We start from the raw sequence: 21,803 nt of genomic DNA, 5'->3' as shown, positions 1-21,803 counted from the left end.
TGGTGGACCTATATATGTCACCAGAAATGACCGATTCACATTTTCATAGTTGTAGGTGGTTGATGTTTTGGTATCGTCATCTGTGATTGACCTATATAGGTCAAGGGAAGTGTCCGATCCCAATTTTCGTAGGTTTTAGTTACGGGTATTCGTGTTCTGGTGTCGTCACCTATGGTTGACCTATATTGTTCAAGGGAAGAGTCTGATTCCTGCAGATTTTTATTGGTGTAGCGGAATGCTGTAATTTTTTTTTCTTTTTGTTCGTCATTTTGTGTTTTAGGATCATGGTGTGTTTTTTTTACTAGCTTGCCCTCACCCTAAAACCACCAACTTCCCGCAGTTGTCCTGTTAGTTTGACTGAATTTTTGGAGGGAGATGTTATTGTCTTATTTATATGTATCTTGGTGTTTGTTGCCGTGTGTATGTAGTGATGTCATACACACACTTAATATAGCCATTTCCGCCCTTTTGATGATGTCCCGGGTCAAAGCAGACGCATGGAATTGGACACTTCCGTATCAAAAAGTCTTTCGAACACACCAAGTTTTTAATGGTTGCTGACTTGCTGGCAGTTTATTGAAAATGCATGTTCCTGAATATTGGACCAAGGTAAGTGATTTTAGGTCTTTAAGTAGACTGCTGTTCCTATTTCTAGTATTGATATTGTGTATTGAGCTATTGGTTGGAAATACTTGCAACAAATTTCATTAAGGAATAAATATACTACGAAGCAGTGGTTAGAATACAAAGTTCCTCGAACAGGTTCCTACATGATGTTCTTGAATTTATACCACAAACTACTTTTATTACACGCTTTTACATGCTAAAAACTTTTGCTCCATTTGATGAGTTACTCCAGAATATGATCGCTTATGAAATAATAGAATGTAAATATGTAAGCTTTTTTATATTAATGTCTCCTACATCTGACATCATTTTCACTGCAAATACAGACTTGTTTAGGTGCTTGACTTGTTTAGGTGCTTCATCAATTCTGTGGTATTCCCTTCCCAACTGAATTTATTATCGAGTTGTAGTCCCAGAAATGTAACACTGTCAAGCTTTTCGATCTGCATGTCTTCATATGTTGTACACACGCTGTAGCTGGAGAAATCTAGCAGTTTTCCAAATCTCACATAAAACTTGGATTAGCGTACTCACACTTTCCCCAATAGGACTATCTTGTACAGGGCAGGAGTAAATGAATCTGTCACATTAACTAAATTTTTTTTTTTTTGTATTACAAGGCTGTACACTTATTCTATTAACTGAGCAGCACAAGAAATTAAGCTTCGAATTTAACCCCCAGTATTCAGTTTACATACTACTTCATACTTATAATGCATAATGTAAACATTTTACTTAAACAGTGCTGTGGCAAAGTTCCATTAAAAATAATGGTTATCAAATAATAACTGGAACTGTGATAACGGTTACTCCGGGATAACTGTTTGGCACACCTCTAGTGCCGGGCATCTACTCCTTGGCATACGTGGGGAGTCAACAGCACAGGCGTCAGCAGAGGAGTCCCTGTGTAGTCATGGGGCTACAACCAACAGGGTACACGGTGGCCCCACCACAACAGACTGGCTACTGTGCTGGATATGAGGTGTAAAGAATTCCATAGTCATTGACGGCACAGAAAACAACACTGTGTAGTGGGTGGAGGAAAACGAACCCAGAAAGGTGTCCTCGCTAAAGAGATGGGGGTGAGCAGGACTGCAATGCCATGACGAGAAAGTGGGCTAAAGATCTCAAGGCACGATGGACACGATGCACCATGTAAGGCACCCTTCCCCAATTGGTTTGCTCTTCGGGAAAATTTTGAAAAATGGAGGTCAAACCCTACAGGGGACCATCACATAAAGGCCGAAAGGTGAGAGACTCCTTTTAATTGCCTCTTACGACAGGCAGGAATACGTCGGGCCTATTCTAATCCCTCGACCCGCAGGTGGAAAACTTATGGGTGGTCACTGACCTACAAATATGAAAAAAAATTGAAGATGGCCTCCAAGCCTTTGTTAGTTCAGAAAATGAAATCTGTAAGGTTAAGTTAAGAAAATTTTTTGAGAAGTAAGTAATGAGTGACAAAAATAATTTCTCCCATGTGAATTCTTGACGAGTTTTAATTAATGTGAAAAAGTTTAAAGGCATTTCATAAACAACTGACACCAAAATAAAAAATGAAAATTTGGACAACTTTCAGTGAACAGTGTCCCAGGAAGAATAGTAAGTATTCAGGGATGCTCATTTGAAGCAAGAAAGTCTAGTACGTAAGGGCTCTTGCTCAACAAAAGAAACTTGTTTCACAGTATCAAAGATGAAGTTCTCACAGCTCTTTAAGGTATGCATTTTAGAATCCATGTTTACTAGACATTTTTGCTTCGAATATTGACAATTCTTCCTGGGACATCCTGTAAAAAGTTAAACAGCACCCAATAATTATTGAAAATTTCTTGCAAAACTCCTCTCTAGAATTGAATAGGAGTAAATACAAAGTTTGTATTAAATTATAGGCAAGTCAGTTAATTATAGGAGAGCAATAATTTAACTACTGAATGCCCACATATCCTTAAAGTGCAACAACAGCTGCACGCATGTTGTTGAACAGAAATAGTACACAACAGGTCAATCAGCAAAGTAGTGTTTATCAGCAACAAAGAAGTAAAGTTGTGACTGGAGGCTCAGAAGTTACATGCTGGTTTCAGAATATAAAAGGTCTGGGGTTCAATCCTTATTCTTCTTTTTCCTTTTCCACTTTTCATGGCTTTCTTCTCTGGGAATGCCGAACTGCACCACGGTTGAATCTGTGTCAAATTGTAGGGCCCTGTATCTGGATGAGTATATTCAAATGTCTGAGTACAGTAAGGCTGCGGACACTAAAACAATAGCCAGATCTTCCTGGCAACAATAAAAATGCAATCTTGCTATGCAGCCAGTATGACGACATGCAGAAATTTGGGAACAGCCAATATGTGATATCATGGTTTATTACCTTCTTTCTTTGCTGGGCCAATCACAGGAGTCCAACGAGGTTTGTCAATTCCCATATCTTCCAGAAAACCTACAATTGGGATGTCCTCAGGTTCTGACCCCTCATTGTCATCCATGACTTAAGATCAAAAGGAGCTACCGTATTGCGTGCTGATAATCTGAAACCCGGAGAAGACTGCAATGTAATTCAACACTCCTCTTTCACATTAGTGATTATGAAATGACAAAATCTCAATGAGGAAGAATTTTGTTGTTTAATGTGTCAACAAACACCCTGAATGACAATAGTGTATGGAATCAGTAAATTGTCATACTGACTTCCTAAAACAGTCAAAAAAACATGCTTCACATCAGATAAGCATTTCAACACAAACATACTGAATTGATCCAACTGTTTGCTTCCATAAAGATGAAATTCTGGAACACTGCTTTTATAAGGCTGCAATGTGAACTTTCAACATTTCCTTCCTTTGTTAGCTCAATGTTTAGATGTGCAATATATATTGCACTCCAGTGATGGAGTATTTCATGCCGCTGCTGCTGCTGCTGTCGTCGCCACCATCGTCATTCAGTCTTTGGTTTGAAGACTGGTTCGATGCAGCTCTCCACACTACACTATCCTGTGCAAACCTCTTTAGCTCTGAATAACTGCTGCAACTTATATCCATTTGAACCTGCTTACTGTATTACGATTTCTTGATGTCTTAGGATGTGCCCTTTCAACTGACCCATCTAATCTTCAGCATTCTTCTGTAGCACCACATTTCAAAGGCTTCTGTTCTCTTCTTGTCTGAACTTCTTATCGACCACGTTTCACTTCCGTACATAGCTTCACACCATAAAAATACTTTCAGAAAGGACTTCCTAACACGTAAGTTTATAATCGATGTCAACAAAGTCCTCTTCTTCAGAAATTTTCTTACCATGCCAGTCTATATTCTATATCCTCTATACTGAGGCCGTCATCAGTTATTTGGCTGCCCAAATAGCAAAACTCATTTCCTACGTCTAGCACTTCATTTCCTAATCTAACTCCCTCTGTATCACCTAATTTAATTTGACTACATTCCATTACCCTTGTTTTCCTTTTGTTGATGTTTCCTTATATCCTCCTTTTAAGGCACCATCCATTCTGTTGAACTGGTCTTCCAAGTCCTTTGCTGTCTCCAACAGAATTGCAATCATCGGCAAACCTCAAGGTTTTTATTTATTGTCCCTGAGCTGTAAGCCCTGTTCCAATTTTTGTTTAATTTCCTTTACCACTTGCCCAACATACAGACTGAATAACCTTTGGGGATAGGCTACAACCCAGCCTCATTTCCTTCCCAGTTATTGCTTCCCTTTCATGCACTTGGGCTCTTATAATTGCTGTCTGGTTCAAGTACAAACTGCATTTAATCTTTCCCTCCCTGTACTTTAACATAGGAGTGTCTTTCAGTCAACAGCATCAATAGCTTTCTCCAAGTGTACAAACGTAATAAACAAATGTTTGCTTTTCTCTAACCTATCTTCTGACAAAGTCGTAGGGTCGGTCTTGCCTCACGTTTCCTACATTTCTCCGGAACCCAAACTCATCTTCCCCGAGATCTGATTCTACCAGTCTTTCCAGTCCTCTGTACATAATCTGTTTCAGTATTTCACAGCTAAGACTTATTAAACCAAGCATTTAGTAAAACTACATATTAAAGCATAACTCAATGCAAATATATAACAAGAACCACTACTGCTAGCTTACTACATTACACACCAACCATTTGACTGTCACAACTCTCAAAAATATAAATGTACATGTCCAACATAATTTAACATAAGGGGCATACCAGTCTTGTGAGGGAGACAGACAGCAAGTTTTGAGAGAAACAAACAGCATACTGAGATTCATTGCAAGAATCCTAAGGACATATAATCCATTCTCAAAAACAGCTGATTGGAAATCCCATGTTGGTCAAATCTTCCAAGACCGTTTCTTATCCTGGCTGCCTCTATTCGGTTAACACATTTATCACACTGAGAGATAGAACAGTCAACGCCTTCATGAAAAAATGTTTGCGGTTCCCAGGCACGCATCTCTAGGTCCGAAGTAAATCGATGGTCACTAATGTCTTTCTTCAAGGTTCAAAAAATATGGAAATTACATGAGGAGAAATTGGGACTGTATGGAGGACGTGTAGGGGCTTCCCAGAAAAACTTCTGCCACATACTCAAAACAAACTTGGCAAAATCCTCCATACACTTCCAATCCCTCCCCATTTGTTTTCCACATTTTTGGAGCACTGAAGAAAGATATTTGTGGCTGTCAATTAGCTTCGGACTTAGAGGTGTACGCCTGAGTACAATCATGGTTCCATAGGTAACCTAAAACTTTTTCGCCTGCAGGGATTAACCATCTTGTCTCACACTGGGATAAATGTATTAACAGTAGTGGCAAGTACTTTTTAAATAACAGAAATTTTCTTATTTTTTTCCATCTGTCTTGTTTTCATTTGACTGCCCCTAGTATCTGGTCAGTCTTCTGACAAAATCGTTGTCCTGTATGATTTTTTCAAGCTTCCCCTTGCCACTTTCCCTACTCACACAAATTAAATAATTTAACAAATTCCAGCTTAAGCGTGTTTACACTGTACTTGGCTCTTGTGCTGTTTTCTCCTGTGGGCAATTTTGTTCCAGTGGTTGTAGTCAGCTGAGAGAGAATATGTGGCAGTAAATGTGACTTGCTGAATCTAATGATTTCTTTTGGTGGAATATAGGAATTGATTTGTTTTCAATGTGGAGAGCAGTCAGAAAACTAGATGTGTTGACAAAGTGATCTGTATCGTAGCCCAGGACCTACACTAGACTGGAATGTGAATCTAAGAAAACTAGATGTGTTGACAGACTGACCTGTGACAATTCAGGAGTGAGTTGGTGAAGTCAATGAATGTGAATGGAAGAAAACTAGATGGGCTGACAGACTGACCTGTAGCAAGGCAGAGGCATAGATTAGGCTGGAGTGCATCAATTTGGTTGAGAGTTGGCAAAGCCAACAAATCTCACAATGAAAGTGTATGATTGCTGCAATAGATCTGTGTGTAGCATAACCACAGATACAAGTTTGACACTACAAATTTCTTTCAAACACACACTATAACAGTAAAAATAATCAATTTTTAACAATGTAATATAACTGGATAGACAAAAAAAATCTACTCACCAAGCAGAGGCAGGAGAACACACACACACACACACACACACACACACACACACACACACACACACACACACAAAAGCTATGGGATTTGGGGGGCTCATTCTTCTTGCAGACGGGTTGAAGAGGAGGGACAGGGGCGAGGAAAAGGACTGGAGAGGTGTAGGGAGAGGGGTAGTTCAGAAAAACATCTAGAACTCCGGGTCAGGGAAGGCTTACCAGAAGGAAAGACAGATTGTTGGGGACTGCACTGGATGACATTTGAAAACCTGAGAGCTTTGAGGTGGAGAACAGGATAATATGAAAGTCAGAGTTTACTGCTAAAACATCATTCACAAGTTAATAAGAGGGAAAAGCTAAGTGTGTTGTATGTATCAGAGGTGAGAGGGGGTTGGCGAAAAATGGACAGATCAGAAAATAAAAGATGTAGAAAACTAAAACAGAGTGAAGAAAGGAGTAGTTTCTATGAAAAAATGCTTAAACAGAAGAAATTAACATATGTTAAGGACAGGTGGGTGGCAGGAACCAAAGACATGTTATAGTGCTAGTTCCCGCCTACAGAGTTCTGAGAAACTGGTGCCTGGGGAAAGAATCCAGATGACACATGTCATGAAACAGGCACCAAGGTCATGACTGTCATGGTGGAGAGCATGCTCTGCAATAGGATATTGTGTGCTGCTGGTATACATCCTTTGTGTATGCCCATTCATCCTAGCTCTGTGTAATCATGCTGACATACAGGGATGAACAGTGTTTACAAAACAGCTGGTGTATTAAGTGTCATTTCACAGGTGGCTGTCCCTTTGATAGTACATATTTTGCCAGTTATACAGCTGGTATAGGTAGTGGTAGGAGGGTGCATAGGGCAAGTCTTGCAATGGGATGGTCACAGGCGTAGGAGCCATAGGGCATGGAGATGGGTGCAGAAGGAGCGTAGGACCTGACAAGGATATTGTAGAGATCAGGAGGGCGACAAAGAACTATTCTAAGTGTGGTGGGCAAAGTCTCAGAATGGATCTCCTTTTTTTTTCTCTTTTCTTTTGTGGTACCTACACTTTGTACAAAAATGAATCTCCCATGCCTTATCTTTCCAGTCTTCCACCACCTCCCAAAGTCCCACTCTCCAGCCACAGAGGAGCATTCCTCTCATAACTCAATACCACCCATGACTGGAGCAACTGAATTACATTCTCTGCCAGGGTTCTGATTACCTCAAGTTGTGCCCTGAAATGGGAAATGTCCTGCCCACTATTCTTCTCAGCCCTCCCACAGTGGTATTCCGCCATCCACCGAACCTACACAATATATTCCTTACACAATCCCTGTTCCCCATCCCTTTCCTCATGGCCGATACAAGACCTGTCCCAAGCATCCTCCCACCACCACCTATTCCAGTACAGTCACTAACACCTATCCTATCAAAAGCAGGGCCACCTGCGAAACCAGTCATGTGGTGTATAAGCTAAGCTGCAACCACTGTGCTGCATTTTATGTAGGCACGACAACCTACAAGCTGTCTGTCCACATGAATGGCCACAAACAAACTGTGGCCAAGAAACAAATGGATCAACCTGTTGTGGAACACATTGTCAAATGTGATATCCTTCATTTCAATGACTGCTTCACAGACTGTGCCATATGGAGCCTTCCCACCAACACCAGCGTTTCTGAATTGCGCAGGTGGGAACTTTCCCTGCAATACGTCCTATGTTCCCATAACCCCCTGGCCACAACCTTCGTTAGTCACAGTCCTCACCCATCCAGCCCCTTTCCTGTTCCCATTCCAGCACTACATGGCCACCATCCACCATCACATCCAGTCTTTTTATTTTTCTCCTTTTCCACTACTTCCACCCCCAGCCCCTCTCTCCACATCACCCTGCCATCTGTCTAACCTGCACCACTTCACTGTCCACCACCCCCACCATACTACCCCTCCGCCTCCCTGTCCTCCTCCGTAACCCCCCCCCCCCAACCCAGTCGCTACTCCCATGATGCACTGGTGCTGCTGCTCACAGTATGGTTTCAGTTGCCTGAGACTGCAGTCCCTGAGACTGCAGTCATGTATATGAGTTGCATTTGTGTGTGTGTGTGTGTGTGTGTGTGTGTGTGTGTGTCCGTTTCTATTGTTGACGAAGGCCAATGGCCAAAAGCGTTATGTGTGAAAGTCTTTTTGTTGTGCCTATCTGCGACTCAGCATCTCTGCTATATGGTGAGTAGCAACTTTCATTCTCATAATATCGTTACATTCCATCCTGGATTTTCCATTGTTTGAATATATTAATCAGTTACTTCAACAAGGCAATGACTTCCTAAAATCACTTTCTGAAATGAGATCCATTCTGTCTGAGATTTTACCCACCACATCTAGAATAGTTTTTTGTCGCCCTCCCGATCTCCACAATATCCTTGTCAGGTTCTATACGCCTTCTGCACCCATCTCCCTACCTATGGCTCCTACCCCTGTGGCCATCCCCGTTGCAAGACTTGCCCTGTGCACCCTCCTATTTCAGCCATATAACTGGCAAAATATGTACTATCAAAGGGACAGCCACCTGTGAAATGACACTTCATACACCCGCTGTTTTGTAAACACTGTTCATCCATGTATGTCAGCATGATTACACAGAGTTAGGATGAATGGGCATACGCGAAGGATGTATATAAACAGCACACACTATCCTGTTGCAGAGCATCCTCTCCACCATGACAGTCATTACCTTGGTGCCTGTTTCACGACATGTGTCATCTGGATTCTTTCCCCAGGCACCAGTTTCTCAGAACTCTGTAGACTGTGGGAACTAACACTATAACATGTCTTTGGTTCCTGCCACCCACCTGTCCTTAACATATGTTAATTTCTTCCCTTTAAGCAATTTTTCATAGAAACTACTCCTTTCTTCACTCTGTTTTAGTTTTCTACATCTTTCATTTTCTGACCTGTCCATTTTCACCCCCCCCCCCCTCACCTCTAATACTACAACACACTTAGCTTTCACCTCTTATTAACTTGTGAATGATGTTTTAGCAGTAATCTCTGTCTTTCGTATTATTCTGTTTTCCATGTCTAAGCTCTCAGTTTTTCCAATGTCGTCCAGTGGAGTCCCCAACAATCAGTCTTTCCTTCTCACCCCATCTGGTAAGCCTCCCTTGATCCGGGGTTCTGGATGACTTTTCCAAACTCTACCCCTTTTGCCTAACCTCTTCAGTTATTTTCCTTCACCCCTGTCCCTCCCCTTCAACCTTTCTGCCGAAAGAAGAAGCCACTGACTCCGACAGCTTGCATACATAAAACCCTTTTTTATGTGTCTCTTCTCCTGCCGTCACTTGGTGAGTAGATTCTTTTTGTCAAACACACACTATGTTTAACAAGCACATCAAACAGCAGGAGGTACAGACAAATAATTGGTAAACATAGTCAAGTTTGAGAAATTATTTGATTGTTTATGGAGACCTTTTTGCCCTGGCCCCCAAGCGGATTAATGAGTAACCTATAAACAGAACCGTGAACTGTAGCATGGCCAGAGGTCTACTTTAGGTTTGAAGGCAGTTGTTTTCCTGTGAAGTAGCAAAACCAACAAGCAACAACAAAAAGCTATTTTTGTTAAAGGAATTTTGTGGGAACAGACTGATCTCTAATGCGGCACAGGGATAGGTTAGGTTGAAGAGCGACAATTTGGTTGTAAGATGGCGAAGCTAGCAAATTTGTTGTGACAATCTTTCTTTCTTCTACTTTTATTTTACTTTTCTTTCATGTATTGTGAATTCCATAATTACATTTACATTCCTGATCATAACCTATATTTTCTAACTGTGAAAGGATATATTTGTTTTTAAAATGCAAAGAAATTATTGTTGTTGTTGTTGTGGTCTTCAGTCCTGAGACTGGTTTGATGCAGCTCTCCATGCCACTCTATCCTGTGCAAGCTTTTTCATCTCCCAGTACCTACTGCAACCTACATCCTTCTGAATCTGCTTAGTGTATTCATCTCTTGGTCTCCCTCTACGATTTTTACCCTCCACGCTGCCCTCCAATACTAAATTGGTGATCCCTTGATGCCTCAGAACATGTCCTACCAACCGATCCCTTCTTCTGGTCAAGTTGTGCCACAAACTTCTCTTCTCCCCAATCCTATTCAATACTTCCTCATTAGTTATGTGATCTACCCATCTAATCTTCAGCATTCTTCTGTAGCACCACATTTCGAAAGCTTCTATTCTCTTCTTGTCCAAACTATTTATCGTCCATGTTTCACTTCCATACATGGCTACACTCCATACGAATACTTTCAGAAATGACTTCCTGACACTTAAATCAATACTGGATGTTAACAAATTTCTCTTCTGCAGAAACGCTTTCCTTGCCATTGCCAGCCTACATTTTATATACTCTCTACTTCGACCATCATCAGTTATTTTGCTCCCCAAATAGCAAAACTCCTTTACTACTTTAAGTGACTCATTTCCTAATCTAATTCCCTCAGCATCACCTGACTTAATTAGACTACATTCCATTATCCTTGTTTTGCTTTTGTTGATGTTCATCTTATATCCTCCTTTCAAGACACTGTCCATTCCATTCAACTGCTCTTCCAAGTCCTTTGCTGTCTCTGACAGAATTACAATGTCATCGGCGAACCTCAAAGTTTTTATTTCTTCTCCATGAATTTTAATACCTACCCCGTATTTTTCTTTTGTTTCCTTTACTGCTTGCTCAATATACAGATTGAACAACATCGGGGAGATGCTACAACCCTGTCTTACTCCCTTCTCAACCACTGCTTCCCTTTCATGTCCCTGGACTCTTATAACTGCCATCTGGTTTCTGTACAAATTGTAAATAGCCTTTCGCTCCCTGTATTTTACCCCTGCCACCTTCAGAATTTGAAAGAGAGTATTCCAGTCAACATTGTCAAAAGCTTTCTCTAAGTCTACAAATGCTAGAAACGTAGGTTTGCCTTTCCTTAATCTTTCTTCTAAGATAAGTCGTAAGGTCAGTATTGCCTCACGTGTTCCAGTGTTTCTACGGAATCCAAACTGATCTTCCCCGAGGTTGGCTTCTACTAGTTTTTCCATTCGTCTGTAAAGAATTCGCGTTAGTATTTTGCAGCTGTGACTTATTAAGCTGATAGTTCGGTAATTTTCACATCTGTCAACACCTGCTTTCTTTGGGATTGGAATTATTATATTCTTCTTGAAGTCTGAGGGTATTTCGCCTGTTTCATACATCTTGCTCACCAGATGGTAGAGTTTTGTCAGGACTGGCTCTCCCACGGCCGTCAGTAGTTCCAATGGAATATTGTCTACTCCGGGGGCCTTGTTTCGACTCAGGTCTTTCAGTGCTCTGTCAAACTCTTCACGCAGTATCTTATCTCCCATTTCATCTTCATCTACATCCTCTTCCATTTCCATAATATTGTCCTCAAGTACATCACCCTTGTATAGACCCTCTATATACTCCTTCCACCTTTCTGCTTTCCCTTCTTTGCTTAGAACTGGGTTTCCATCTGAGCTCTTGATATTCATACCAGTCGTTCTCTTATCTCCAAAGGTCTCTTTAATTTTCCTGTAGGCGGTATCTATCTTACCCCTAGTGAGATAGGCCTCTACATCCTTACATTTGTCCTCTAGCCATCCCTGCTTAGCCATTTTGCACTTCCTGTCGATCTCATTTTTGAGACGTTTGTATTCCTTTTTGCCTGTTTCACTTACTGCATTTTTATATTTTCTTCTTTCATCAATTAAATTCAATATTTCTTCTGTTACCCAAGGATTTCTACTAGCCCTCGTCTTTTTACCTACTTGATCCTCTGCTGCCTTCACTACTTCATCCCTCAAAGCTACCCATTCTTCTTCTACTGTATTTATTTCCCCCATTCCTGTCAATTGTTCCCTTATGCTCTCCCTGAATCTCTGTACAACCTCTGGTTCTTTCAGTTTATCCAGGTCCCATCTCCTTAAATTCCCACCTTTTTGCAGTTTCTTCAGTTTTAATCTACAGGTCATAACCAAAAGATTGTGGTCAGAGTCCACATCTGCCCCTGGAAATGTCTTACAATTTAAAACCTGGTTCCTAAATCTCTGTCTTACCATTATATAATCTATCTGATACCTTTTAGTATCTCCAGGGTTCTTCCATGTATACAACCTTCTTTCATGATTCTTAAACCAAGTGTTAGTTATGATTATGTTGTGCTCTGTGCAAAATTCTACCAGGCGGCTTCCTCTTTCATTTCTGTCCCCCAATCCATATTCACCTACTATGTTTCCTTCTCTCCCTTTTCCCACACTCGAATTCCAGTCACCCATGACTATTAAATTTTTGTCTCCCTTCACAATCTGAATAATTTCTTTTATTTCATCATACATTTCTTCAATTTCTTCGTCATCTGCAGAGCTAGTTGGCATATAAACTTGTACTACCGTAGTAGGTGTGGGCTTTGTATCTATCTTGGCCACAATAATGCGTTCACTATGCTGTTTGTAGTAGCTTACCCGCATTCCTATTTTCCTATTCATTATTAAACCTACTCCTGCATTACCTCTATTTGATTTTGTGTTTATAACCCTGTAGTCACCTGACCAGAAGTCTTGTTCCTCCTGCCACCGAACTTCACTAATTCCCACTATATCTAACTTCAACCTATCCATTTCCCTTTTTAAATTTTCTAACCTACCTGCCCGATTAAGGGATCTGACATTCCACGCTCCGATCCGTAGAACGCCAGTTTTCTTTCTCCTGATAACGACATCCTCTTGAGTAGTCCCCGCCCGGAGATCCGAATGGGGGACTATTTTACCTCCGGAATATTTTACCCAAGAGGACGCCATCATCATTTAATCATACAGTAAAGCTGCATGCCCTCGGGAAAAATTACGGCTGTAGTTTCCCCTTGCTTTCAGCCGTTCGCAGTACCAGCACAGCAAGGCCGTTTTGGTTATTGTTACAAGGCCAGATCAGTCAATCATCCAGACTGTTGCCCTTGCAACTACTGAAAAGGCTGCTGCCCCTCTTCAGGAACCACACGTTTGTCTGGCCTCTCAACAGATAGCCCTCCGTTGTGGTTGCACCTACGGTACGGCTATCTGTATCGCTGAGGCACACAAGCCTCCCCACCAACGGCAAGGTCCATGGTTCATTATTATGAAACACTAAACATTTATAACTTAAAACTCTGTTGTTAATTTACTCAGTAACTTTGGCAGGAAAAAAGAGTACCTTACAAACATGATCAATTAGTGAAAATACACATGTCTTGGTCATTAATTTTTTTTTTTTTTTTTTTTTTTTTTTTTTTTAAATTTAGCATCCCATTATGCATTTCGGGATAATCCTTTCATCAGATCTGGGGTATTAAACATACAAAATATTAAAAGGCACACATTGCAACAACCCAGCTGACTTTAATGTTTTGAATGATTTTCATGTACTGAGCTATTTTGTTGAGTCACTTTCTATGTTCAAAATCCAGTAGCTTTGGAGTGTGAGAGCTAAGGCCTTGTTAATGCAATGTGATGCCTTTATTAACAATTTCTTATACGTGGAAGGTAAATAATGCCTGTACTGACATCATAGGCATTATTTCCAGTAACACCAAATACTGACAAAACTGTTTACCTTATTCCATGCCATACTGCCTGTGTCAGTTTGGACACTGATGGTTTTACAAAAGGGAGTAGGAAAGGACAGAATACTTTGTATTGATTGTGACAGATATGTATCTCAACTTCATTGGGTTGTTGCAATGTATGCCTTTTAATACCTTGTCTTACACTGCATGCTTCATACCATAGATCTGATATGAGTTTATCCCAAAATGCATCATCACGATAATTAAAATAGATTATATTGATAAGCAAGACAAGCAATTTACCATTACCATTTAGTGACAAAGATGGTCACTGATTTCCAGAGAGACTTTTTGTCTAAAGTGATAAAAAAGAGATATAATCAACTCTATGTACATTTGCTGCACTCTTACAGTATTTTATTTTGTGCTAGATTCAGGTTTTTGAGTCCATCTCCAGTTACGCACATTTGCTGGTAACTTATGTTACTAAGGATTTTACTGAATGAGCATGAGTCCCGTACACATTCTGTGCATGACCGATATTGTGTGAACTGCATGGTGTGTGCTACCAACTAAAAATTTCCTTAAGCCACTAGAGGGAAGAAAAATATTTCGTCCTGTGTTCCATCAGAATTTGTCTTTAAAAGATTAGTGGTGGTACAGAAAGAAGCTGGACACAAAATGAATGTGGTCGTAGCCCAATAATCCAAACAGTTATTACGCAATAAGATGTTTCTTGGTGACTAGAACGATTTCATGAAAGCCTCGCTAAGGGCTAGTACATTGTCAAATTCCCTGGATATACAGCTCTGATGAAACTATGAAATTTATAGTGTCTCTTAAATGTTGACTTGCTGCCATTTGAGAATAGTGTCTTAACATTTTCGTACGATTACTTGGTAGAATTTTCTTTATATCGCTATCGGACTCCCCCCCCCACACACATACTACTAAGTAAAATTTGATGATCAATATTACCACAGGGGCATGGATAGTAAAATGCTGATGTTCTTTCGCTATAAACTATGTCTAATTATGGTTAAATGAAGGACGTATTCTGCACTTTGATTTCTGGGAGACTTACATGGAGTAGAGAACATATATAAAATAAATTAGCTTTACCATTGCTAAAGTCACAACTACAAATTTTCGGAAATGAATTGGCGGTATTAACATACAAAAACTTTTACTTTTTCCGGCATACAGCAAGACACGCTGAGATTGCGTTTTTTTTTTGTTTTGTAGTACCTTCATTAAACACCCTACGGTCTTTTACAACGATTAACAAACACAACAAGGGCAGATGAAACGATGATTATATACAGCAGCTTCGTAAACACGGGTCCTCCATACAACACCGGAATGACTGTAAACAATTCGAAACTTACCTTCTGTAAATATATAACACACGAGACGGATTTGTTATTTTTGCGCATAAATGTTTATGCCCTAGCTAACTTGTATAATAGTAAACGATATGTCTTCAAATGTCGTCCGCGGTATTCCTTTCTGTCAGTTCTCGATTTTCTGCACTACTTCCAATGAATTGAATTCCCCAATCTCTTTCACAGAACGGCCATTAAACACTACCATAGATGTTATACAACAGCTTTTGAGATTCATCCGTAGTAGCATATCTGTACTTTCAGAATCTATGCCTTCAGACTTGCGGATTTTGTCTTCAAACACGATTGTCTGTGAACCAATTGCTAGAGTATTTGTGTATATGGCGGTTTCTTTAAATCAATCCAACTCGAAAGATAGGTATATTATTTACGACAGTCGTCTTTTGCAAAGAGAAGAATTTCTTAACGTTCCTCACTTCAACTCTGAAACCTGAAGACTCGTATAGAATAAAGTTTAAATATCATAATTGCGACATTCCTGTGACGTCATTATAACATCGCAGAAACGTATTCAGCAATGTTGATTGTTTTCGCCACAGTATCTGTACAGCAACGTGTGAAGTGTGTATGTGATACACTAGTGTGATGTGTAATCTGTATGCCATATGACAAGCCGGTTTCTAGATGTGGCCTCATTGTTTCCTTGTGAACTATATGGCACTCGACGTATTTCAGTTCGTGGAACGTGGTTCTCAATGGATTATTGTATTTTTTAATTTGTCTTCCAATGGCTAGCGAGAGGTGGTATTTTTCCAGAGAGCAGCTAGAAAATACGCCTAGTATTAAATGTGGCTTTGATAAGGACAGAGAACTGTCGTACCGGCAGCAAGCAGCCAATTTCATTCAGGATATGGGCCAGAAATTAAAGGTTAACCAGTTGTGCATAAACACAGCTATCGTTTACATGCATCGGTTTTATATGTTTCATTCATTTACGCAATTTCACCGGCATTCTGTGGCTGCAGCATCCTTATTCCTTGCAGCGAAGGTTGAAGAACAGCCCCGAAGATTGGAACACATCATTCAAGTGGCACACATGTGTTTATGTCGTGATCGTCAACAACCGCTTGACACCAAATCAGAACGTTACTCGCAAGAAGTATGTGACTTAGTATTCAATGAAAATGTCTTGTTACAAACTCTTGGATTTGATGTAGCTGTTGATCATCCTCACACACATATAGTGCGTTGTTGTGATATGGTCAGAGCTAATAAAGACCTTGCCCGGACATCGTACTTTATGGCTTCAAATAGTTTACACTTAACAACCATGTGCGTGCAATACAAGCCAACACTTGTAGCGTGTTTCTGTATTCACTTAGCTTGCAAATGGTCGAACTGGCAAATACCTAAGTCTAGTGAAGGTAAAGACTGGTTTTGGTACGTTGATAAAACAGTTACACTAGAACAGCTGGAGCAATTGACGTCCGAATTTTTAGTAGTAGTAGACAAATGCCCCACAAAACTGAAACGAAGGTTAGCCGCTGCTGCTCCAGCATCATCAGGAAATAATGTACCACTTCCCAGACCAGAACTTCCAACTACAAGTGAAAATGTGAGTTCACCAAAGAACTTGGAGGAAAAACGCAGTGGGCATTTAGTTACAAAAACTCTCAATATTGTATCAAGAGAAGACAGTAGATGTTTTCAGCTGAAACCAAGTGCTCATTCTTCAAAACGTGAAGAGCAAAATACACAAGTGAAGCATTCAGAGAAGTGGGACCATGGTAGTGGGAGACAAGGGGAACAAATAGCCTTCATGGGAGGAACCAGGACTATTATCCAGAAAAACAGTATTGATCACATTTCAAGTAGCTTGAATGGACCCAGCAGCAGCAGCAGCAGCAGCAGTAGTAGTAGTAGTACTACTACTACTACTACTACTACTTTAATTAGACAAACATCTTTGAAACCACACCAACAAAAAAGGAGTTCCTCGTGGCTTAGTGACAGTTCTGCAATGTCAGACAGCAGTACTCTTGCGTATCAAAGTGATCAGTACTGTCATGAGCAATATGTAACCGAACCTGTGACCAAAAGGCAAAAACAGTGACATAAGATGTTAAAATGATTGTTGTAATTGGAATGTGCCTTTGAAAACACTTTCTCAGGAAATGCCAGCCATGTCAGAAAAGCTTAAGACTTTTTGTGAATTTTTGTATTTAACGTATCTGTGATAATGATCGAGTCATGAACTTTAGTTCCTTGCAATAAAAAATGCTTTTATTTTGATGTTATGTGCATGTGAGAGAGATATAGGCTATGTTACTTACAAATGATAATGTTATCTCTGTCCTGAAGCTCATTCTTTTAAAGCCCATGCTGCTAAATTACTTTCAGATAGGCCTATACAGTAAGGATTTGCATTTGTAAATCTTTGTTAATAAAGAATGTAGTGAGGGAACCAAAGGTGTACCATTTAAGGTAAAATGATGTACCTGATATAAGAAATATACAGTATTGAATGTGTTGTGCACATTTGCAAGCAGATATGCGGTGTTTAATTTCATTTTTAGGCAATGGTTTTGTTCAGATATCCAGTGCTTGATATTTGTTTTTATGTAGCAAGTTCAAGATTGTATTAATTATTTGAGAATGGTGTGACATGGTTTCTTCAGCTCTTTGGTGTAAAGCATTTATTCATTATCACTTACTAACGCTTTACTTTAGATATACATGGAAACTTCCACAAATTCACTAGAATAGTCGTCTCCAGCAAATGTAATATCACATAAAATGCAAGTACCCTAAAAACTGTTTTTATTTAGGTACATCTGTAATTTGTCTCTTATCTTTGAAACATTGTTTAAGAAAATATGTAGAATTTAGTTAGTTGTGCAATATTAAATAATTTAATTTTCAGGGTTAATTATAACCAAAGGGCTGTATTATCGCCTCCTTTATTAGTGTGAACCTTGAATCTATGCTGATCATGTGAGGTTGCAGCTTAAAATAAAGAACTGTTGCATTTATGGTGTATTTGCAATGCTTTAGTAACAAAATTTTTACAGTGATAAGAGTATTGTTACCATTTTCATAAATTCACCACGATTTTCAGTTGCTAGCCTGACGTGTAACAGTTTGTTTTATCTATAGTTTAACATAAAATACTAAGCATGGAACTGTACTTACTCTCATTTAAGTTTGTCTTGTTTTTGTTTTTTATAAATTGATTCATTTCATTAAGGAGCGTGCAGCTTCACATGTTACAAAGTACTTTTGTTGAGCAAATACTGTTGATATTTTTGAATGTGATAAGGTGGTTTGTTTTTCAGATTTTATTTTTTGCTCATAACCTATTACTGTTACGTACTTAAAGTACCAAAATCACTCTTGAGGCATTTGAAAGATCTTGCAATTTGCCACAATATTTGTCATATTTCGCAGTGAATAAAATTTAAAAACTGCTTAAGAGGAGAGAGATTTAAGAACCACTGAAATTTACTTCAATCGCTTCTGGAAGACGACGATAAAACTTTCATTTCTATCATGAAGTAAGGACCTTTATCTGTTAAGAGGATTTCATACAAATCAGGAGGATCTGCATGCTATTTATCCAGACACAGTACTATTTGTGGACAGGTCTATTTAAAACTTTGTAGATTTGTTTTCAACCTTTAATATATTGCAAAATCCTGATGTGGAAGAGAAATAACAATAGTAATAGAAACAACTCAACATATAATCGAGGTGCTAAGCAATGATGAAATTGCTGAGCTTTCCGACAGTGTCCTTTGCATGGTAGTAATTTTTATGTTGGGTCTGAAATACATTTTCTGAAAACTCAGCAACAATTCCAGTCTTCTAATGCCTCGACTGCTCGATCTCAACTGCACTGTCAGCGGTTAACCACACTCCATCTTCTCAGTGTTTCATACCTTCTATCAGAGCATTAAATGGATGAAAATAAATACAACTCTCTAAGCCTCAGGCCATAACTACTCATTCACTTGCCACACATTGTAAGGCTGTCACCATTTTGTATGAGGGAAATGGCTTGGAACTGGGAATGGAAGGTAATGATTTAAGATCTTGAAATAACCACATTTGTTTCATCTGTTTAATACTCAAGATAGTTACCGTCCATGGAAATAGTCACTGTATAAATCAATGTAATAGGATTATAAATAAATATTACATCACAGTTATAAATAAATACTTCATATGCTTATATGCAATAAAATATAAATTATGACATTGTATACATACTTTATATTGTCATTATTTAATACAGTGGACTATGACAAATATGTGCTACATCTATAACAATAAATTACATTTGTTTCATACAGTTTCCTCTAATTATTAGAAAGGCAATACTGTCAGTAATCAGCATATAAACATTCTGATTTACATTATACTCTGATCACAAATAAAATGCAATGATATTAACAAAGAAAGGGGTAAATGTAAAGCTTTGTTTTTAAGGATTGTTCTCCAACATGCACTTACTTTTCACTATGCCGTGACAGCCAATGTCACATACCATAATATAAGATGCATTTAATTCCCATTAGATTGTATGTTCCTGTAATAACAAATAGTTATATACTCCAGGTGTGCATGGAAGGACAGATCAAACCTGTCAAAATTCTGTATTCAAAAGAAATTTATCTTTGTTAGTGTATACAGCAGAGTTTTAATGGAATGTTGAACATCACATCTTACTGCTTGATATTTCCTCTCAACCTCTCTAATGTAGCAAATATTTTGAGTAAAATAGTGATGGCATTTAAAATTCTGCTTGGGAAAACAGTTGATGTAGTTAAGACTAATCAATGTGTGCCCTTACTGTGAATTCGTCTTTAGTAGATGATTCTTGTGACCCCCCCCCCCCCCCCCCCCCCATTCACTTCTAACAGATTAATGTATATATGACATCTCAAAAATGTTTGTGTACACATATATTTTCATAAAATGTTCCTCTGTGAAAACTGCTATTACAAAGCTTTAAATTAAACGATATTGTAGTACACTGCATTGTACAGTGCAAAAGGCAATTAATGTCTGCATTAAGGCAAAAAATGGCTCTGCTTAAAATAGCTATCTTAAACCACATTATTGCTGGTGATGAAAGTTATGATTATATACATTAAAGCCTTTGTGCTCCTAGTTAAAGATGTTGCCGTAGTTTCTCTACAAAGCATTTGCTTTAAAAAAGCCAAAAGTTATTGGCACATCCACTTATTACAATTGGGCAGTTCTGAGGCCACACCTCACAGGTTCACACTAATAACAAAGATATTATCCTCCTGTGAAAATATATTTTCCACAAATAAACAATTTTTAATAGTTACACAATTTCCTAACTCCAGTTAACTTGCATAGTACTGACCAGTCAACAACACAACCAGAAATACACATTTTCACGAAACTGTACATTATACACCATCACCTCTTTTACACCGATGAACAGCTTACGTCCTCAAAAAGTATTTTAAAACGTCATGAAATTAAAATGCATATCAGCGCATATACATAACACGGTTATCAAACATTTTTAACCCAAATTGTAGACAGAAACATCTCGCTGATTAGGTGTTCTTATACTAGATACATCTTTGACAGAAAGACTCTGCTTACAAGCATCGGCAATCTAAATTAAGATTTGCATGTGCATGATGGCAATCTGCAGTTCTTTCCATGGGCGAGAAGAAAGGAACATCATATTACATTCACACAAACTTATCCCTATCAACAGCTGCTTGATCAGTCTTCCTACAAGATGTGTTCTATCACTGAAGTGGCATATAAGAAACAGTCGATTTATCAATGAAAATCTGTAAAGGACAATAATACTTTTGAGAGAGAGATTGACAATTGTGATGCATGAAATACATCTGTCTCAGAGTTTCTCAACATATCAACCTTCACAAAGTGCTGCTTACATACATACTAAGTGGCACTGGTTAGTACACACAATAACTGTCATGCTAATATTCCACTAGAAAAAGAACTGGATGGGGGAGATCACACTCAAACTGAATCCAGAAAATAACTGCCCTTGTTATGGAAAACAAGGACAGTAGAAAGTGTGAAATGAATATCCTGTTGTGAATGACAGAGCCTGGAAAAGTTGTCAGCCCTGATGAATACAGTGGGTTCTGTATCACATACTGCCTGTGGCAAAAGAGATGATGTAGCACTTTTCCCATATCTATGCTAATATTTTATATTAAACTACTGTACATGTCAATAAGCCACTTTCAACTTCAATAACACAAAAAATTTCAAGTGTTGCAGTAGCGGGTAGTTCTGCAGTCGAAAGGTGGATCTTGCACTGTTTATTTTCCCCTGTGGCAGTCTACAGACTAGGTAGTTTATAGATAGTAGCAATCTCACTACAACTGTAAGAGATAAAACTTTCTCACCTGTTATTTGCCCTGTTTAACTTGTAGTGTGAAAAGTGAATATTTTGACTAATGCAGTGAACTGTGAGGTACACTATTGTGTGTACAGTTTAAAATCTCACTGCCACCATTAAATCTGTATTGTGAACAGTTTTTATGATGTGCTGTGTGTGATTACTTAAACCTTGGAGTTAAAATGAAGACTATGCAATAATAGAAATAAATGGAGCTGGGTTTTTAATTACTTATTGAAAAATAAATAAACTTGTGAATTTTGTTCACATTAGTTACACATTCC

The 21,803-nt window shown here is 38.9% G+C and overlaps 1 protein-coding gene across 5 annotated transcripts in view; it reads right to left on the bottom strand.

Annotated features, from left to right (window-relative positions):
* LOC126424964 (zinc finger matrin-type protein CG9776-like) overlaps nt 1–15,328 on the bottom strand; it is a 278,906-nt gene extending 263,578 nt beyond the window's left edge. For 2 of the 5 annotated variants that reach the window (XM_050087837.1, XM_050087839.1), the window contains exons 1-2: nt 15,138–15,328; nt 2,996–3,152 (exon numbers count right to left, since the gene is read on the bottom strand). In XM_050087837.1, coding sequence (XP_049943794.1) covers nt 2,996–3,110 — 115 coding nt within the window. In that variant the 5' untranslated portion in view covers nt 3,111–3,152; nt 15,138–15,328. Of the gene's footprint in view, nt 1–2,995; nt 3,153–5,874; nt 5,951–14,997; nt 15,069–15,137 lie in introns of those variants that run through there. The other 3 variants (XM_050087838.1, XM_050087840.1, XM_050087841.1) reach the window with 3 other exon arrangements.
* Between the last annotated feature and the right edge of the window lie 6,475 nt (nt 15,329–21,803).

The sequence above is a fragment of the Schistocerca serialis genome, chromosome 10 (assembly GCF_023864345.2).
Source record: "Schistocerca serialis cubense isolate TAMUIC-IGC-003099 chromosome 10, iqSchSeri2.2, whole genome shotgun sequence".
Classification (NCBI taxonomy): Eukaryota; Metazoa; Arthropoda; class Insecta; order Orthoptera; family Acrididae; genus Schistocerca; species Schistocerca serialis.
The sequence above is the reverse complement of the archived record's forward strand: the minus strand, read 5'-3'. Positions and strand labels throughout refer to the sequence as shown.